The sequence below is a fragment of the Lutjanus erythropterus genome, chromosome 10, assembly GCF_056507025.1.
Source record: "Lutjanus erythropterus isolate fLutEry1 chromosome 10, fLutEry1.hap2, whole genome shotgun sequence".
NCBI classification, from domain to species: Eukaryota; Metazoa; Chordata; class Actinopteri; order Lutjaniformes; family Lutjanidae; genus Lutjanus; species Lutjanus erythropterus.
In genome coordinates, this window is record NC_139326.1 from 27115749 (window position 1) to 27137026 (window position 21278).

Sequence of the window (21278 nt, forward strand, 5' to 3'; positions counted from 1 at the left end):
ACACAAGAAGTCAACTACAGCTGCTAGTTCATCCTGAATTACTGTCGGTTTTTGGTCAGTTAAAATCAGACGAACCGTAAGGAGAGCATCGACAGTCCGTCTGTACGACACTGTGTGTACACAGTGCAGAGTCATTGTGTCTCTGATTCATTCCTGACATTGCAGAACAGCCTGTTATCATTCCTTTGACTCCTGGTCTATATTTGACTTCTCATGACTTATGTATTTGCTGTTAGGTTTATTGTAAGCCCTATGACTGCCGGTTGTGTGGGTGGAGAAGCAAACTGTTCAAGTTCTAAGATTAACTCCTCTCCTCATCTCTCCACCCAGCTGAGCAGCATCAGCAAAGCCATCAACTCCACCGAGACGCCTGTGAAGGAGAAACATGCACGACGTATCCTTTAAAAGAAAAAAAAAGAGGAGTTTCAGTGAAGTTTTTCTGTTCTGTTTAGATCACGATGTATTTTCTTCATATTTTGTTGAACAATAGATACATACACAGCAAGGCAAGTCAACCATGGTATTAAAAAAATGAGTGGGCATGTGTCTGAGTCAGAAAAAACAGACAAATGGGAACAAATATGAAAAAATGAAACCAAACTATATAACTAAACTATTGAAAAGAATTAAATAAATTCAAACATAAATTGTAAATAATACAATAGAAATACAGTAAATTAAGTTAAAAGATTCACTTGTATTAATTGGTTTTCAATTTGAATTACAACTTAGTGCATTTAGGTTCTATTAATTTGTAAAATTGTGCACATTTCAGCAGTTCTTTTGCATATTTAAAATTCATACTCTCTAGGGATTTACAATAATGTCAAAAAGCACTGAAAATAGGTGGAGTTATCATACGTTTTACTATGTTAGATCAGTTGTGTGTAAGGTTATTTTTACATCTAAAAGGCCTTAGATTCAAATAGTTTATGAATGCCTTGCATATCTCTTTTCAGACAGATGTTTCATCATTGTCATCAATCATCATTACTCTGTAATTTGATGTATTTTCCGTTTGATCAAAACTCTGAGGTGTGATCTAACAACAGTCATAATTCAGACTCGTAAAACCGTGGGGCACTACAGGGGATATAGCTCTATAAAAAGAAAGCAGGTAACCTGCACATAAACTGGCATTTTTCTTAAACAGGTGTATATCATGACATGGCGTCCTAGTCATTATTTCATTGTGACATTGTGTGGAAAATATCACATGTTGTAAATGTTCCTTGACAACATGACAACAGGAATCATCCTGGGGACTCACAGGGAGAAGGGAGCCTACACCTTCTGGTCCTACGCTCTGGGTTTCCCTTGGGCCAGCAGCTCCATCCTCAGCTGGAAGTTCTGCCACGTGCTGCACAAAGTCCTGCGAGACGGACACCGCAATGTAAGGCACCAAGTACCCTGCTCCTACTGCCTGTTGTCTATGGCACCACTGAGATGTTAAAAGTGTTGCTTGACTGAAGAGCACATGGTTGGAGCATCATGAGGTCAACACATTTTTAAAATTTATTTCAAAAGAGATACAGATGCATACATACAAATTACATCCTACTGACAAAAAAGGTCAGTGTTTTTTAGAAGGCTGTAAATATGGACAGAAAGCTGGGAAAAACTATTAAGGCATAAACAGTTTTGTTCATGTGATGAAATCAAGACAAATTCTAATTGTGGAACCCTCCATGATATGATTATTGACTTAATATTGTTTTTCACTTGTATTTTTTTACATATTACTTTTTGGTTTTGTTCTGTTAGGTCTGGTAATAAAATGTAAAAGAGTTGACCTTTAATCTATTTAAATGTAACCATAGTCTTACTTTAGTTTATTAGTATTTATTAATAGTGTTACTGTTACAGAGGTCATGAACAACATAACTGTTGAGCCAGATTTAGCTGTATAGCTCATTTACACCTGTAGTCCTTGGGGTAGGTCTGTCGTTCTTTTTGCAGGACGAAAACAAACAAGCTGCTTTTAACACTGGAAAATAAAACGAGACAGGCGCCAGAAGTAGGATTTGGCTGATATACATATTTGTTACTGTTCATGTTCATTCAAGCTCTCACTTTTACAGGTTCTTCAAGACTGCATGAGACATCACAGTTCTCTGGTCGAAATTGGGAAACTATGGGTGAGTGTTTTTTTTGTTACTTTTTTAAATTTATTTTAAAAAATGCAGTAGATGACTATGTTTATATGCACAAAATATTCCTGTTTTGCCTTAATTCTAAAAAAGACAATATTCCTACTAAACTGTTTGCATGCCTAACAAAAATTACTATTCCACTTATATTCATGTTAACATGCAGCTGTACGTACTCGGTAATACAAAGTGGAATGGCTGGAGCCACTAGCTATTCCAGTATTCCACTAGTTGGAGACTTGTTTGACCGTGCAAACAGCTCCTCCCTCATTCGTTCGTTCAACCACCTTCCTGAAAAGGTGGCATTGCAATATTTGCACATATCCTGAAACGTGTTGATATCCAGGTCTTTCATAATGTTTAAAAGTAGGTGTGATTCCTCTGAGCAGAAATGTTTATTTTTTTGTGCTTACATCTCTATCCCATCTCTTCTAACTGTTGACTGGTTGACTTGTTTTCAACACACAGAGTTGGAAAATTAGTTAATTGGAAAATTAGTGTGCATGCAAACATTGTCAGTAAAGCAACAGTTCATTGTTTGTGCTCAATTCTTCCTTGTCTGCTTCTGTGGTGTCCAGGGAAACCTCCATGACAGATACGGACAGCTGGTGGCTCTGTACACCAAGCTGCTCTGCACAAAGATGGAGTTTCACGTGAAGGTAAGACCATCTTCTGTCATATATCAGATCATGCAGATGTTACCAAGATGCACATGATGGAATTCACACTGCAAATCTAAAACTCAAAAAATGTACCTCTGCAGCATTCAGAAATCCCCCCGAACCTGGAGGTGACAGATGAAGTCCTGGAGCGCACTGCAGGAACAGACATTAATAATGTGTGAGTGTCTGCAGGAAGTGACTTTTTAAAGTATCTGTTTAAAGGGACAGTTTAAATTACTTTAAGTGACGTTATATGAGGCACTTATTCACAGTCAGTGTATTAGCTACATTAGATGCAGAGAGTATCAGGATGGGAGCCAAGTAATAAACTGCTGTGTCAGCAGCGAAATGTATTTAAGCTACTTAGAAAAGGTCCACCTTAAAAAAAAAAAAAAAATCAATACCATATAAGTGTAGGCTATATTTAGAATCTTTCCACCACTTTACTTGGCCATCCAACAGCCCTTTTTGATGGGAAACAGCCATTATATAAGCCAAATATTGTTCTCTCCAAAGCAACCAAACTAAAATGGCAAAATGAGTAATTTTACTTCGCAGAACACAGGATTTTTTCAGCGGCCGCTGCCTCAGTGTTTGTTTGTGTTATTGTGTGACTTTGATGTTTAAAAGCGTAGTTTAGATTCACTGAAGTCACACAAAAGCACTGGACAAATTAACTGATTGAGGCAGCAGTAGACCAGCAACTCCAGTGTTCTGCAAGGTAAAATGACTGACCTTGCCCGTGGAGTTTGGTTGGTTTGGAGATATTTGGCTTATATAATGTGGTTGCCCATCAGAAAAGGCTGTCGGATGGCAAAACAAAGTGGTGGAAAAAATCTAAATATAATGTATACCTAAACTGAGCAGCTCATTGCTTTGCTTCTATGCTGGTGCCCCTTTCTGCTCCTCCAAACTCAGGGTGTGTCGACTGCCATCTACTGTAGCTAAAACACTGACTGTTGATAAGTATCTCATACAACCCCACCTCAAATAATCTGAACTATCCTTTTAACCTTAAATCCCAATCATCATCATCATCATCATCATCATTCATAAGCACAGCTGCTTCCACTGATGGGCCCTGCTGCTCATTTTATTACACAGCATCAGATCATCATTGGTTCTGTGTGGGGCCTCTTTTGTGTCTAATGAAAGTATCAACTTCTCTCCTGCAGGTTCCAGCTCACAGTGGAGGTGTTCGATTACTTGGACACAGAGCTGAGGCTGGCCGAGACAGGTAAAAAAAAAAATCCTCCTAAACCCTTCCCCTATCCTACTCTTCCAAGGAAGGGAAACTTGAGCCACCGTAAAGGGTTGCAGCCTGCTGACATTATCTATTTATGCACAAAGGCTAAGAGCACTTTCAAGAAGAGTTATTGTGAGCAACTCTTGTCCTGCCTGTTTTCACATGGACTGCTGGGTATTGTGGCCTTGTTTTAACTCATGTTCTGCTCCTGTTTGGCCTAAATTTGTTGTAACTGATGAGGAAATGCCTGCAATTAGAGGACATTAAGTTGATTTCCTCCCGTTTAGCTGCAGTGGCGTGTTCCTCCCAGGCTGCAGGGTGGAGGCCCGGGATCAACATCATAAACAAATTTTGCAGTTGTACTGTGAAAGAAGTGTACTTGTACTGTGTAAATGTACTCACATATGTGTTCTTAGTCTAATGACTATGTTTTAGTGTCATTATCTCAACACCAGTGTTAGCATGTTGCAGAAAGTTTATACTATTGCTGCCTCACCAATCAGCTTGGAGCTCAAGTAATAAGAGAAGTGAATGTGAAAACAAACTCTGCAACAGTAACTGACTCAACTGAAGAGTCTGCACTTTATTCGACCAATGTAACAGCACCAAGTCTTCATCAGGGTGATTTCCAGAATAGGTACAAGTACAGTCTACCACCAGAGGGCTTTATCAATTATCCAATGAGGACTAGACATTGACGTCACTTAGAAGCCAGTATCTAAAGCACTGGTTCCCAACCTGGGGGTCTGGACCCCCACTAGTGGTTGCCAAAAATTCACAGGGGGTTGCAAGCCCTTCTTGATTTTAAAACCTTCTATTTCTCAACATGTCATTCATTTTGTGAAGAAAACTAAATGAAATTCTTATTTTTAAAGTTTATTAAGTTAAGAAATAATGTAAAGGAAATCTCACAGGATAAAGGCACTGTGAAGACATGAACCCATGCTGTATTCACAGAGCCTTCACTCTGCTAAACAGCCCTATCCTTCAGTAAGAGAGTGTGCAGTTAAAATAGCCAGTGAGCTAACTGAGGCATGGGCAAGTGTCAGGGAGGAGTATGTATCATTGATGGAAATAAAAACAAAATACAGACAGAGAATTGTATAAAAGGAAAATTAATTTCTGATGCAATAATCTGTGAAAGAAAAATCAATTCGGATGTATTTTGAGCAACATTACAATCTATCAGTTGTTCTATACTGTTATTGTTATGCATTTTATATACTATGAAATATCCTTAAAATAGGTCACTTAGTCAGGGATAATGGGTTTATTCAATGATAGAAAAGAGATCCCTGAAGAAAAAAGTGTTTCGTCTGTAGCGAAACCAGTGGTACCAAACCAAAATGTTTGGTAAGTGTCAGGCAAAATTTTTTTCAGGGATAATTAACATGTACTGAATGCTCTTGTCTCTGACCTCTCTTTCCTAGTGATTCGACAGCTCAACACATCCATCGCCATCTCCACTCTCACATCAGGCCAGTGTCGGCTGGCTCCACTCATCCAAGTTATCCAGGACTGTAGTCACCTCTACCACTTCACGGTCAAGCTGCTGTTCAAGCTGCATGCCTGTAAGAACACATATTAAACCAAAAAAGGCCATTTAGTCTATAAAACCTGCTGTAACTTTGTTAAATGACCCATCTAAATGAAGTAGAACAAGTCAATTATGGTTATAAATCAAGCAGGGAGATTGTTTATGTGTCTCAAATAATTTCCTAATAATGGAACGTTTGTCCCCTGGTGTGGATTTCAGGTCTTCCCGCTGATACCTTACAAGGACACCGTGATCGTTTCCATGACCAGTTCCACAGGTAGGTCATCCACGGCCTCTGGCTGTGAGTGAATGAGACTGCTGCATCACAGGGGAGAGAATCATTTTTACCAAAGGAAGTGTGCAACATAATCCTGCCTCACCCAGTCATCACAGCACTTTGAAATAATGCAAATCACTGCATCCCCACCCCCACCCTCTGCAGTGTGTCTGTTGGTGTCACAAACACATTCACGTCTTTACTTCTGAGTTCAGAGAAGAGTTGACATTTCGTTATGTCTTCATTTATACTATTTCTGTTTATATGAACTTACTCATATATTGTTTTTACTTACTCACCATTATCTTACTTAATCTGCCTTGTCTAGTGTTGATTTTCTTTTGTAAAGTACTTTGTAACATTTTTAAGAAAAGTGCTATACAAATTAAAGTTTATATTATTACAGGGTTTGGTGAGCGAGTGTCCTCAGAATAACATGTCTAGTCTGTAGTGAATTTGTTTTACCTACTGTTTTCTTCTGTCTTGTACCACAATGACAGTTTGTTGTATCTGCCAGTGGTGATAAAACACATGAAAGCCGCCTATAACAAGTCTAGAAAATATAATATAAGACACAAATGAGACATTGTTATAAGTCTGTATGACACATGCTGTACTTTGTGTATGTGTAATTTGTTGTCCTCTGTCCCACAGCCTTAAGACTTTCTTCAATAAAGCCAGAGACATGCTGTACTTCAAGAGACTGATCCAGATCCCCAAACTGCCTGATGTAAGAGCACAGAGGGGTGGGGAGAGCAGGGATGATTTCAGTGCTGAGTCACAGCCTCCATCTTGTATATCACATGGATATGATAGAATTCACCATCACCGAAATACTGTTGCTGTTAGCTACAAACTTGGGAAACTGACTTATTATTTAAATAGACACCTATGCTCTGTTGAAATTTCACAGGGTCAAGGTAAACTTCATTTACCTTCAAGGTTAACTTTATTACCCCACAAGGGGAAATTCATGTGGTCACACACATCTCAGTGTAAACACAGAGGTACACTATACCTGTACTAACAAACGCACTGACACATGCCTAAATAGCTGGAGTAATGCTAGCAATATGAAATATGCATCATATGCAATATACAAATATACACAATCAAAATACAGTCTAACCCGAACCCAGACATAATAATAGTGATCTAATTGCTGTAAGTACAGGTGATGTGAAGAGGGTGGGTAGGAATATTGATGATCTGATCAACATTTTTGAAAATAAGGTTGTTATCTAGGTGTGCTGCAGACCTGTGATCAACCACAGTGATCCTGATTGCTGTCTCGATCTTGAGCTGTAATTTGTCATGATCTGAGGGTGCAGACAAGGCCGACGGACAGGACACAGATTTGTAGAACATGTGGAGGATCCGACAGTCTGATCTAAAGTGGTTCAGTTTCCTCAGAAAGAAGAGCCTTTGTTGTAGTCTCACTCCATGAACAATCATTAAATTTTAAGTGATCATTAATTTCAGCAAGATATTTGTAAGTTGAGACCTGCTCTTAATCTTGGTGGGGGGAATCTATGACAATCTCTTCTTCTTTTCTTCTTTATGTTGACCTGAAGAAAATTATTTGAATGCCAACTTGAATAAATCCCTGTGTCTCCCTCTCGAAACCTGATGAATTGTCAGATTGTAGGAACCCTACCAATTCTGTGTCATCTGCATATTTAAAATAAGTGCGAGCTGAAGCAGATGGTGTACAACATGAAGGTTTTCTCATAGAACACAATAAATAATCTTTTTTTAGTACATATTTCAACTGAATGTGTTACAGGTTTAACAAATCCCTACCTTTGCTCTGTCTCCCTGTCAGTCCCCACCTAACTTTCTGCACGCAGCCTCACTGGCCAAACACGTGAAGCCAGTGGTGGTCATCCCTGATGAGGACGAACCGGAGCAACAAGACGATGATGATGATGACCCTGAGCCACTTATCGAGGTCAGCGACGTGTCAACATCCAGCATACAGGCTCAGCCACAGGTATGGCACATAAATCACAGATGCATGCATGCATACAGTATACTATAGAGAGTATTATATTCTGTAGACTCACACAAGTACTCATACAGCACTACCATGATGTGTAAGCAGTTTTTCTTTTACCCTTTCTTAGCAACTGGACATATTTGATCAGACATTTGGACCTCCAAATGGAGGCTTTGATGACAGGTGAGCCTGGGTGATTTTCAATGCAAGCAGCTAATTTGGTGTGAGCATGCTGTCTGTGCCAGCACAACATGACTGTGTGTTTTGTGTCTGGCAGGGATCTCCAGATTGAGAGCCTGAAGAGGGACCTGGAGTTGTTGAGAGCAGAGCTGGAGAGAGTCAAAGCAGAGGTACAGGCTGTGGGGGATAAATCACTTGCTGCTCGGGTTTGACACCTTTTTGCTTGTGCATACAAGAGGTGTGACAGTAGAGGGCATTATTATCTATCTGCAAAGGAATCTGGGTCATTGGGTGGATGCAAATGCTCCTGACATGTGGAATGTAGCAAGTAGCCTCTGAATGAGATCAGAGTGTCCAGTTGAGAGTTTTGACGTCACAGATACGTTTCCAGCTTGCAACCTTTTCTGCATTTTCTTGTGTGTCATCCTCCCTCTCTGCAGGATATATTGTATTTTTCTATTATTATATATTATTTTTTTTTTTATTATTATTATATTATAATAAAAGAATTAAAGAAAGGATCAGGAGATAAGATTTGGCTGGTGTCAAGAGATGAGCTGGTGGGGTCTAGAAAAGTAGATGCATCTTGTGAAATGGAAATTTCTGTCACTTTGGGGGTGCACATTACACTGTCATTACCATGTCATGACACCTCTCATCAACATGAAGTCTTTATGAATGTTTATGACTGTTGCCATTGCTATTGCTATTTTGAATGCAAAGTTTTTGTTATGACAACTTGACATTAATCAAGACAACATTTTGTCAGTGTCTTTGTCATGACAATTTGTCATGATTGGCAACAGTGTACGGTACCAAGCTGAATTACAGAGGACTTGCAGAGTTAGCTGATGGACAGATGGCGGTTAGCAAGTTTAATTGTTGCTAAAGTAGGCTAACTACTGTGTGCTGTTTTCTGTAGCTACTGATAGCTAGTTAGCTTGGTTAGCTGTGCAGCTAACCACCTAATTAGAATCTCTCTTCTCCCCTCCTGAAGGCTCAGCGCTACATCACGCAGCTGAAGTCCCAAATCAACAGTCTGGAGGCAGAACTAGAAGAACAGCGTGCACAGAAACAACGCGCTCTTGTGGAAAATGAGCAGCTGCGCATGGAGCTAGAGGCTATGCGTCGCCATAATACAGAATATGACAGCTTACAGACCACCTTCATCGAAGCAGAAAGTAAGACGTATGGCCTACTCTCTCAGTCATGTACAGTACAATTTTGGTCTCAGAACTGGGCACGAGAGGTCCTGGGTTAAAAGTCCCCAATGTGTTACGGCCCAGCCCTGAGACCATAACAAATGAAGGAAGCACACGTGAGATCATCTAAAGCAAAGGAAATTAATTTAACAAAGATGAATTTATGTCAACAAATGTAACCAAAGTGTTAACTCTAACAAAGAAAACTGACAAGAAAACATACTGCCAGATTAACTTAAAATTATACTAAATGAACTAAATAAATGCAAAATAATTTATGTAAGAAATCAAGCAATTCTACATCAACATGATGTGGTGCCAGGGAAAGAGGGAGTCCACAGATTACAGGATGGGGTGGGTTTTTATGGAGGATGGAAGCAATTCTTCCAATCTCCTGTTGACCTCAGACCAGGAGCCAGCACATTTTACGACAGAACACACCACACAGCAACAAGACAAACACAAGCAAGCCCTGGCAGAGGTCCTGGAGCTGTAACAATGGACAAAATGTGGTCAAGTGCATACAGTAACCCTGTCGTATGTCTTGGTTGTGCAGAAAGATCGCAGGCCACTGAGCAGCGGTACAATAAGCTGAAGGAGAAGCACACAGAGCTGGTGGCCAGCCATGCTGAACTACTGCGGAAGGTACAGACAGACTGCAGACCAGACACATGGCTTGAGATGTTTGTTTTAAATCAGATGTCGGCACCTGGCTGTGTGTGATAACACTAAATGTGTTAATGTGCTGACAGAGTGCAGACACTGTGAAGATGCTGTCAGCAACCCAGCAGACCCAGGAAGAGGTAGAGAGGACCAAACATCAGCTTTCATTTGAGATTGATCGAATAAAACAGGAAGCTGACATGAAGGTTGGTCGTCTGATGTTTTCCTCGACTACTTGCTGCTTTTAAAATATAACATCTGTAATGACACATAAATAGTTCAGACACATCTGACTGACATGCAGAGTGGCTCTTGTCCAGGGGTCATATGACAGAAATGTCCTGTCTAAAGATTAGACACAAAGACTATAAAAATAGATTTTCACAAATTGGTATCACAGAAGCAAATCCTACCTAAAACTAAGAAAAAACTAAATCCTAAAACTAACTTTAGGATTCCTAAATACTCAATCAAACATCACTCATCAACTTTTGTTACCTTTCAACCAACGCTTCTTTTCTCATCTAATCAAGCTAAACGACATTGTAACCGTTTTTTGAAACATACTGAAACATATATTGAAACATACAGAAAAATGGAGCAAAACAACAATGGGCACTTAACGCCAAGACACATGAGTTACAGGTTTTGGTAACATCTGTAAAATAATCCAAAAATGTGCTTTTGAGTACAAAAGCAAAGGCAATAGAAGAGCAGCCATACAGATTAAACAAATAGTTACATTGTTAGCTCCTATTAGCTAAAACTAGCTGTTGTTACCAAATAATTCTTTTTCGATTTTCATTTAGGATAGGAGCATTGACTTCAGAAATTTATTTTTTCCAAAATCAGATTCTAACCCTAGTAACCATGGTTCCCAAACAGTTAAGATAGGATTAACAAGTTAGGAAGTTTTTATAATACAGCTCCAGGTCCCTTTTCCCCTCAACTTCATGGAAGACAAAATATTTCCATATGCTAGCTTTTGAGCCACTCAGATTTTGTTTTGTTTTAAATTTTTGATTTTTGACTTTTCTGCATTGATTCATAGTCTCTAAAGAGGGAATAGTGATGCATCCAATTCATCGATTTTTTTCCCACATGCCTGCAGCATAGATATATGTAAATAATGCACACTTGTCACTGTAGCTGGAAGAGCAGAAGTTTGAAATGGAGAAGCTGAGGAGAGAGCTGGAGGAGAAGATGGCTGAAATGACGCGCATCAAGGCGAATCTGCAGAACAGTGAGAAGGTGAGTGTGCAATTGTAATGTTAAATGTAGTGACGACCTTGATGATATTAAGCTAATTCCCCATCATTTAGTATTCAGAGTTGTCTACAGTTCTGTGTTTGGAGGCTTGAGGCATGTTGCACATGTCCCGATGGACACTGACAGCCATCTGCCTCCTCTGGCTTCCCTCATCGCTCTGTCTTCTCTCTGCCAGGCGTCAGAGCAAGTGAACAGCTCAATGACAGCTCTGCAGGCAGAGAAGGAACGTCTGATGCGATCTGTGAGCGAGAAGGAGGCGGAGCTGTCATCTCTGCGGCAGGCTGCGCAGGTGCAGCAGTCATCACTTCAGCAGGAGCGAGAGAGGAACAGCAGGGAGCTGGGAGAGCTGCAGGGCAAACTGCAGGAGAAGGTCAGTCAGGACGCTTGAGCCGAGCTCAGCACACAAGTTTCCACTCAATACAGTTAGTCATATTCAGCAATATTTCAGGTCTGTCTCCTTAAGAAAAAGCATGCAGGCTCAGGATTAAAGTATCTTATAGGTGTCACATTACAGTCATGCATAAATGCAAAATACCTTAAAAACACTTACTGGACATATCCCAGAGATGACTGTGCATATTTGTACAATGGCTATGTATGCATGAATTACAATATTCCAAAAGTAACCCTAAGATAATAGGCTTGTACTCTACAGTATACACTTAACCAAACTCATAATCAGTTTTTAAGACAAAAAAAATGCATCTAAGCTGGTTGATGACACAAATTCTCTACCATCTGAGTCTACCATAATAAATAGATGAAAAGGCTTGAGGCACAGTTTTCCCTATTTTGTACAGAAAAACCCTAATACTGCAGGAAAAGTATTCTAAGAAAGCAGCTCATCCCACATTAATTCTCCTTTTAAGAAACAGGTTTGTAGTTGGAACATGGCTGGCTTCCATATAAAGGTAGTCTGTGTGAGGTAAGAGCATCTAAGCTATATTTCTGGTTTAAAAGAAAGTGTGAATGCTCTGCAACAATTCTGGATGAAAAAAGATTTAAGAAGAAAATAAAGGAGAATGAGCACGTTCCTGAAGAAATGTGCACATCCTTCATTCATTATTATAGGTACTGCACCAAGCAGGATTATTCAGTCAGCCGGGTAACTTCTAAAATATCAGGCAGCAACTTCCCTGAACATGTGTTAATAAATAGCAATAATCAGTAGTCATGACTAACTGACACCTAATATATCCAAGTTCAGTTTGACAAATTCAGATTCAAAACATTTTGCATATGCACTATACAAAATGTGTGTTGGTGGTGACTCATCTCATGAGAGGTTCTGATACAAAAATCAACAGTCTAGTTTCTATATGTCAGTATAATTCTCTCGTCGTCAATATCTATTAAACAATTAATTTATGTTTGTTGTTTTGAACGTGTATTTGTGTGTTTGTGCATGTAGTCAAGTCAGGAGGAGCAGCTGAAACAGAAGCTTCTAGAGGAACAGTTTGCTCTGCTGCAGGGAACGGTCGCAGAGGCAGAGAACATCATCCAAGATGCTGTTGCTAAACTGGATGATCCCCTGCATGTACGCTGCACCAGCTCTCCAGGTCAGACTTTTATTTCACAACAATTGTAAATAGATTAACAACAGAAATGTGTGTAAATTGAGAATTAAATAAGTGAAAAAGCTAAATTGAAACTGTTGCTGGTTGACCATATGCTATATGTTGTCTACTCTGTATACTTTAACAAAGCACATGTTTTGTTTTGTTTTTTAATCCTCTGTTTGTTTCCAATACACACAGATTACCTTGTGAGTCGGGCGGAGGCCACACTGGGCTCCATAGACAAAGTGAAGAAGGGCCATGCAGATTATCTGACTAACATGGGGGGTGAGTTTGCTCTCTTCTGATTCACCAGGATCCTGCTGACCTCATGACAGTCTGTTGTGTTATGTTGTGTTAATGTGGCACACTGCTCTCTTATTGTTTGCTCTTGTAACCAGATGCTGGAGGGCTGCTCAGGGCTCTGACCCAGTTCTCCCACTTGGCCGCGGATACAATCATCAACGGCAGTGCCACGGCGCACATGGCACCCACTGACCATGCAGACCGTAAGGAATATCGCGGATTACTTCGTTGGCATTACACCAGTTATACTTGTAGTTATTTTAGTATTTATTACCCAGGCCACACATCCACATTTAAAGACAAATATCATTTATATATTAATGGCTGCATTTGAGCATGCACCTTTATTGCCAATGGTTGATCACTGCCCTTTTATGCCCCGCAGGACTGACGGAGAACTGCAGAGGCTGTGCCACTCAGAGTCTGCAGTTCCTCAAAGACCTGAAGTCCAAGACCACCCTCCAGAGGGCAGACCCAGCCTCCATTCGCGTAATCGTTCAAAAGATTCTGCATTTGGGCCAGGTGAGAGACATAAACAGTATATCTATGCTCATTTTTTAATTAAATGTGTTCTGAAACTTCCAGAAATACTTTACTTTACTTTACTTTTTCAACATGAATTCAACATGAATCCTTTCATTTCATCAGTTACTTCACCAATTATTGTCAATGACTGATGGTAATTGGGACAGACTACCTACGGCATACCAGAAAAAGTTGGGAAACACTGGGTTGAAACTATAAACCAAAATAAGCCACCATGTTCTGAACAGACACAAACACTTACAAAAAGTAACATTTCCATTTTATAATGTAAAATAGCAGACTTAACAAACCACTCAGTCCAGCACGATGGGAAATGAGACCCATCTTTTAGACAGGGGAATGTTTTTTTACATTACATCAGCTGTGCACATTCCAGTTCAAGACTCGGACCAACAGAGGGCTGGAAAGGAAAATAGTTTGGTCACCTGAATGTCCGACAGCAGCACCATCAACTGAGAAACACAAGGCACCCTGACTTTCAGCAATATGGATTTTTTTGTGGGGTTCACGAACACCATCCTGGTTTTTCTAGGGGGATCACAATTCAAAAGTTGAGAGCCACTGTTTTACAAAATCAAATGAATGACGGGTCTTTACAGAAGTGCTAATTAAATGAATACATTTTTGTGGCAGTTTGCCGCTCACAGACACTGCTACTGCAGACAGTTAATGTTTGATAAAATATGATTAGGAATAGTACCTTGTCTTCATCTAGTCCATTATATAGAAATGCACAGCTCTTCCTCTTTTATTAGGCGTCACTGCAGAGTCTGCACCGTGTGCAGTAATCTGATGTAGCTTAGCTGCAAACAAAGAGACTGATGTCAAATCATGCTGTTTATTCAGCATTTTTAAAATGTTCCTACCACAACTTGTTTCCGGGGCAGTGAAGTAAACATCCGCCAGCAATCTGACACCCACATTAATGTGAGATGAACTCTCAACTGTGTAATTTTTTTGCTTCCAAGAAGGCCAAAAATAAATTCCTGAAATATAACGTTTGATTCGATGTCTGTGGGCGTTGGATTACTGGTAAGTGAACTATTTTAGCTTCCCTCTACAAAAATAAGAAATCCACAAGAAGCAAATCCAAACTAACTCCTGAACTATAAACACTGAACATGCATCAATGTGTTATCCAGTGTTAGGATTTGGTAATACAATTTGTGGTATTTTTGCACTTATATGCATATTTCATCATTTTGTTTGGATGTCAAATCTTATTTTTTCAGCAAGACTTCTCAACATTTGGGTTCCATTGTCACCAGTATTGTTTAAGTCCTTTGAGTTTTGTATTTTTCATTCCTAATTATTTTCTTTCTTGTTATATCCAGGAGCTGCGGCCAAAAGGCATGGACATCCGTCAGGAGGAGCTGGGAGATCTGGTTGACAAGGAAATGGCTGCAACATCAGCGGCTATTGAGGAGGCAGTACGCAGAATTGACGTAAGTGGTGTAGATCTCACCTCAAGATGTACTGTTATTGTCCATCATGAATATACCTGTGATATTGTACACTGTGTTTGTTGTATCTGATAAATGTCTTGTATGACTCTGGATTTAGGAAATGATGAATCAAGCACGAAAAGACACAACAGGAATAAAACTGGAGGTCAATGAAAGGTTTGTTTATTTTTCTAAATTAGTTACACACCAACTTGTAACAAAATGCATCAGTTCTTAAAGTTAAATTAAAATCAGGACTGTAACAGTCAAAGTCATCAGACCAATAATTATATTATACATCATTTTTCAGTGAATGTTGTTAACTAAAGAAAAAGGCCACAACATATAAATGACTGGTGTATATTTTGTTTTAATTCTCTCCTATTTCTCTTACAGAATCCTGAACAGCTGCACAGATCTGATGAAGGTACTATAATTTGATGTTTCAACTGAACTAGTTTTTTACTTTTATATTCTATCCCACATATATCCTATTTTTAATTAATGCTCTAATGAACTCTTCTGTTATCATTCCCTCCTCCGTAGGCCATCCGCATGCTGATCATAGCATCCACAGACTTGCAGAAGGAGATCGTGGAGGGTGGGAGGGTGAGTCACACTGTTCTAATTTTGAATCCAAAGCTGCCTGCTTGGTTTTGTTTGAGTTCAACAGCTTCTGTTTCATCAAACCGGGAGGTGAGAGGTGTACTACAAAGCAAATTAGACATAGACAGCCTTTCTTAACATTAGCTGGCTCAACAAAATCTAAACCCTAGGTAACATCAGAGATAGCGAGTTTCACAATGATGGTCATCAACTTTCTTTAACCCAGGTTTTCTTGATCTCTGTTCCCATAAAAGGGGGCAGTTGGTGCATCATTTGTGTCTTCTTCCACATAAAATGGCGTGCAGCCTACGTCAGGCAAGAGGAACACTTCATGAAACCATGAAAAATGTTTTAAAAAACTAGGACAGAAAAAGCAACACTGTTGCTGCAAACAAGCAGGGTTTGAAATGTAGTCATTTACTGAATACAAATTACATGGAAATTTTTGTAATTGGTAACATAAACATTGCATTAAAAAGATTATTTGATCTGAATACTTCCAGTCCAGATTTTCACAAATATTTTTTCCTCTTGAAACATCTCCAAAACATTTCCAATGCAAATAAAAAGAATTTTTGCATAGGGTTCTCCACAAAGTGGAACACTTCTCTAAGAAGCCATGGATTTCAGATGCACTTTTCATGAGTTAAATAGACTATAGTTATCATGAAAAAAGTTTCATAATTTGAAAATGGCCATATTTTAAATGCTAAATTAAAAATCTGATACAGTAATCATTGACAATGTAACTGTAATCTAATTATGCATTTTCAAACATAAACTGGTCTGATTATAGTTTGATATTTTTGTAACATTATCATGATTTCATGTTATGCATTACTGCAAATAAAACAGGAGAATGATGGCAGGAAATTGTTAATCTTGTAAATCTATAAGTTAATATATTACTTTACCACTCAGTGCACTCCCATTGCCTGTTATTTATTTCTAACATGACAGCTGCAATCAACTAAGCAATTTTCTAATTGGTATTGTGTTGCTCCACCAGCAGTTTGCATGACTTTTCTTGGTGATATTACTAATGTACGGCTCAACAGTTCTGCATGTATAAAGCATCACATCAGCTTTGAATCCATATCATTTATAGAGGATATTGACAGGAAAATAATTCATGAGAAGGTGGTGCTTTTTACAGTCTATTAAGTCTGAAACTCTTAACCTAAACCTCCTCTGTAGCAGAGTAGGTGTGCAGCATAATACCTGAATTTTGAAAACTCTGCATTAAGCCTCAAGCCACCTTGTTTACTCATTAATCTTGCTTTTTTTTGTACACCCTTCTGTTCTGCTTCAAACAACAAACAGGACTAACAGTACTGTTGTTTTGCTTGTTAAGGGTGCAGCCACCATAAAGGAGTTCTATGCCAGAAACTCTCGCTGGACTGAGGGACTCATTTCTGCTGCCAAGGCTGTGGGATGGGGAGCCACAGAGATGGTGTAAGTTTTCTCAATTAATGTATTTCATGTGGCACCATGTCAGTACTTGTAAGATTATAAAGAAAGTTTGGATTTAATTTTTTGTCATTACAACAAAAAGATCATTTCAGCAGCCAGAACATTTTTTTATGGGGACACTTCTCCTGGGCCCCCTGAATCATTTGGAGAAATAATTCAGGATACCCAGAAATGTGTCATATTTTTGAGCTAATTCTGAACCTTGCACAAAATATGTAGCTGGGTATAGGCTAGAAGAGGATGCTATTATTCTTGCTGATAGCTTTGTAATTGTCCTCATAGCTTGAAACAGACCTAGTAATGATTTATTGATGTTAAAATGTTAAGTGTAGCACCCGAAATGACTTGGCCATTAGCCATTTAGCCATTAGCCGAACTGTACCGTTTCCAGTTAAGTGGATTAAAGTGGTGTTTTTTCTTTACCTGCTTCTTCACAGGGAGTCTGCCGATAAGGTGGTGCTGCATACTGGCAAATACGAGGAGCTGATTGTCTGCTCTCACGAGATCGCTGCGAGCACAGCACAGTTGGTTGCTGCCTCAAAGGTAACAGTCTAATTTACAAGAAAAAATACAATAATACAAAAATAGATACTGTAGATATGTATTACCTTGCATTGTGTTATTTACCAAAGTGTGAATATCACACACAATATTGTCCAGTTTTCCAGCATGGGAGTTTCATGTGTTGTCACTTAATTATCAAACAATTTGTTTTGCTAATGTAATTCTCTTTTTTTTTTTACCTCTTGCAATACACTCACTGTGTGACAGGTTTGTGTGAATGGGTTTGTTGGTTTACTATCAAAGCTGTGTTCACTAGTCTCACTTTCTTACGCTCTCCTCTGCATTCAGGTTAAAGCAGATCGCAATAGTAAGAGGCTGACAGTTCTCCAGCAGGCTTCTCGCCATGTGAATGAAATGGCAGCTAATGTGGTGGCCTCAACAAGGACGGGCCAGGAGCACCTGGAAGAAAAAGGTGAGTACAGTTTGATCTGTGTACTCGATCATTGTAGACTCAGTTATTAGACTGTTGCTCATCACTCTAACAACAAACACTCATGTGCAGATACCATGGACTTCTCTGGGATGTCCCTCATCAAGTTGAGAAAAGAAGAAATGGAGTCACAGGTAAGTCATGATCGTGGGACTGTGAGAGCTTTACTCTTAACAATTTATGTCAGATACTGAAAATATTCACATGTTAAGTTATACTCTCCAGCCACTCTCTAAAACACAGGTCATGTCATATTTTTGTGGTCTGTTTGTTAATATTAGGTTCAGAAAAGCGCTACTTAAACAGGACTAATATTACCAGGGAACCTGGTGATTTAGATATTACCCCCAACGACTGTTTCATGCAGCATATTGGCACAGGATGAGCAGAATCTGTATTTTACTCGAATTTACTGACATTATCTTTCAGATATGATGTCAAAACTCTGTGTAACATAGTTTCAGAAGCAGTGTTTTTCAGCAGCCACTTTAATAATCTAGTTTAGAGGTGTTTTGCCCATTTTCCACATGTTACAAGCATAAATACACAGATATAGCCAACCCTCATTTCATCACTCATTTTAAATGTCAACATAGCTGACCTCACAGCACAACTGTTAACTGCTGTTCAGTATATTATGAGCCACGGTCAAAATTAATACCTGTTCAGTTGTTTGATAACAGAAGACAGATCTTTAAAAAGCATTACAACCATTAATCATGAGATGCTGATTCACACAGGAGGAATATTATCACAGGACCTTTGTTTGGCAAAATATGGTTGGTGATTTGCTGTAATTGTGGATGTAAATTTTTGTAGAGTTTTTACTTTTCAATTACAGACATGGCAGATTTGCACGGTATTAGGATCACAGATGACCACCCCTGCTATTGCGTATTACTAAAGATCTACAGATAATATTAGTCCCATGTGAATAGGGGGAAAGATACAGTTTTGCAGGGTATGTTACTAGGATTACTTTCTCATCAGATGTGACCAAAAGCTCAGCAATATCATCTAAAACTGCAGGCTACCACTTAAATTTCATATCTTCAGACATAAATAGAAATAAAATGCAGTGTCACAGTGAAAGATTAAATAAAAGGACATAGGCTATAAACATATATAATGACCCATTCCCATTTCATATAAATAAGCTCGACATGCAGCTGATTCAGTCACTAAATTATGTTAAATGGAGCTTAATGTAGCAGAAACCATTTCGACCATACATAACCATTGGTTTATTCCTCTCCATCTCAGGTGAAGGTGCTGGAACTGGAAAGTCACTTGGAGAACGAGCGTCTGCGTTTGGGTGAGCTGAGGAAGAAGCACTACGAGTTGGCCGGAGTTCCTCTGGAGCAGGTTTCTGAGGGGAACGGAGAAACGTCCTTGGTGGCTCATCCTGGCACCATGTCACCAAAACCCAGCAAGCCTGCTCTCATGAAAAAACCTGCGCTGGCCCAAAAACCCAACATACCACCTAAAGCCATGGTAAGGCCCTTAGACAGACAGCTGTGTGTCTGAAACTGAAACTGACTAAATCTGATCTTTATCTTCTTCTTTTCTTCTGTTTGTTGCAGTTTAAGTAAGAAATGCCTGAGCAGAAGAGGAAAAGGCTCCACTAATGAGTGGTTGGATTGACCAGAGAAAGATCGCCTTTTTGTGAACACGCGGTTCCTTTAAGCTGCATTCTGACAATCCTCTGCCTCATCCTGCACCTCACCATTTTCCTTTCCTCATTTCTTTCTTCTTTTTCCTCTTTTAGTTTAATTTTTTTCTTTGCCAAAATGGACCAGACGCCTGATTTTTGACCCTTGATGCCTGATGGAATATGCTGTCTTTACCTTTTTTTTTAAAGATACATGCGCATGCCATCTGACCAGAACTCTTTTTATTTTAGTTTTGGCAATAAGAACAAAAACGGTTAATAATATACTTTTAGTTTGTGAGCCTTTTTCTGAATCACAAAAATTGTAGATGATCAAGCATTAATGCTGCTTTTAGAATAAAGACTTTGATGATAATCATAAATCAACAGCATATCTTGTACTTGTATGTGAATAGTTAGATTTAATGAATCTTTGGACTACCTTTTTGCACACTATTTTGGACGTTCATCACAGAGCACATCACATTTTTCTTAATGTGAACACTATCCTATTTATGTTGTGGGTGGTAAATGAAACTGGGGAATCACATCATTGGTGTCCATGTTACTGCAAAAGTTTTACATACCTCTGGCTTTGCCTTCATGATGGACAGTGTTCCTCTGATGTGCGAAACGGCTTACTCTCTCAACAGTACACGATTGTCTCAGAGGCCTTGAAATGTACTGTACTAATACATTGAATAATTACTGTAAAGACATACAGTCTGTATAGGAGTGTGCATCAAGTATAATTTATATCTACACTAATCTCTTGAATGTCCCTTTATTAGAGGAACACCTTAAATATTATTTTAAAGCCTATCGATAGACTTAATGCTTGTGCACAAATATCGGATGTAGGTGTCCTTAATTATCAAATGCTTCTGTTAGGCTGAACATGAAGATTTAGGGTTAGTTAATGTTAAACTATGAAGGTGTTCCAAGTCCTCTATGCCTCTGGGCGCATTTGTTACAGGGTCTTAAACTACATCTTTTTATGTTCTGTCTTTCCTCTGTATTAAATGTCTTTATACACTCAGATCTATTAATATATTTTAGTAAAGATATATGGTGGTTTTTCCTTGTAAGAATTGTAAATGTCAAACAAATGAACAATAAATGTTTGATTTAATGTCCCTTTGTGTTGCTTTGTCTTGTTCCGAGCCTTCAAGGAATTTATTTATTTTAATCAAAAACAACATATAATCACACAAACCACACATAAATAAAAAGGATATTATAAATAAGAGTATAAACTGAAATGTACAGCATAACTGCAATATTGATGCCAGTGTGTGAGTATTACACCGTTGAAATATTATTGTACAATTGAATTATTGCACAAAATTATTAGAATGTTAAGTCAGTATTGCATATGGTTGAAAGTATAAATTCTAAATAAATCATAGGGTTGTAGATGGTGTCGGTCTGACACTTAAAATAATACATAGTAATTCACTGAAAATGCTTTTAAATGTCTAAATTTGAATCCGTTTGATTTTCTGCTTATTTTAGA

General features: G+C 38.8%; 1 protein-coding gene across 1 annotated transcript in view; it reads left to right on the forward strand.

The window, feature by feature from the left end:
* The window catches only part of hip1rb (huntingtin interacting protein 1 related b), a 33371-nt gene extending 12477 nt beyond the window's left edge, over window positions 1-20894 (forward strand). The window contains exons 2-32 of the mRNA XM_084728846.1: window positions 331-394; window positions 1251-1393; window positions 2082-2138; window positions 2729-2809; window positions 2914-2990; window positions 3988-4049; window positions 5489-5629; window positions 5815-5872; window positions 6527-6602; window positions 7698-7865; window positions 7999-8054; window positions 8149-8221; window positions 9049-9232; window positions 9810-9898; window positions 10006-10122; window positions 11066-11167; window positions 11361-11555; window positions 12597-12744; window positions 12943-13029; window positions 13143-13250; window positions 13433-13569; window positions 14928-15038; window positions 15157-15215; window positions 15435-15465; window positions 15585-15647; window positions 16999-17099; window positions 17555-17660; window positions 17970-18093; window positions 18184-18245; window positions 19375-19605; window positions 19695-20894. Of these exons, the coding sequence (XP_084584972.1) occupies window positions 331-394; window positions 1251-1393; window positions 2082-2138; window positions 2729-2809; window positions 2914-2990; window positions 3988-4049; window positions 5489-5629; window positions 5815-5872; window positions 6527-6602; window positions 7698-7865; window positions 7999-8054; window positions 8149-8221; window positions 9049-9232; window positions 9810-9898; window positions 10006-10122; window positions 11066-11167; window positions 11361-11555; window positions 12597-12744; window positions 12943-13029; window positions 13143-13250; window positions 13433-13569; window positions 14928-15038; window positions 15157-15215; window positions 15435-15465; window positions 15585-15647; window positions 16999-17099; window positions 17555-17660; window positions 17970-18093; window positions 18184-18245; window positions 19375-19605; window positions 19695-19703 (3120 nt within the window). The 3' untranslated portion in view covers window positions 19704-20894. The remainder of the gene's footprint in view (window positions 1-330; window positions 395-1250; window positions 1394-2081; window positions 2139-2728; window positions 2810-2913; window positions 2991-3987; window positions 4050-5488; window positions 5630-5814; window positions 5873-6526; window positions 6603-7697; window positions 7866-7998; window positions 8055-8148; window positions 8222-9048; window positions 9233-9809; window positions 9899-10005; window positions 10123-11065; window positions 11168-11360; window positions 11556-12596; window positions 12745-12942; window positions 13030-13142; window positions 13251-13432; window positions 13570-14927; window positions 15039-15156; window positions 15216-15434; window positions 15466-15584; window positions 15648-16998; window positions 17100-17554; window positions 17661-17969; window positions 18094-18183; window positions 18246-19374; window positions 19606-19694) is intronic.
* The last annotated feature ends 384 nt before the right edge of the window (window positions 20895-21278 follow it).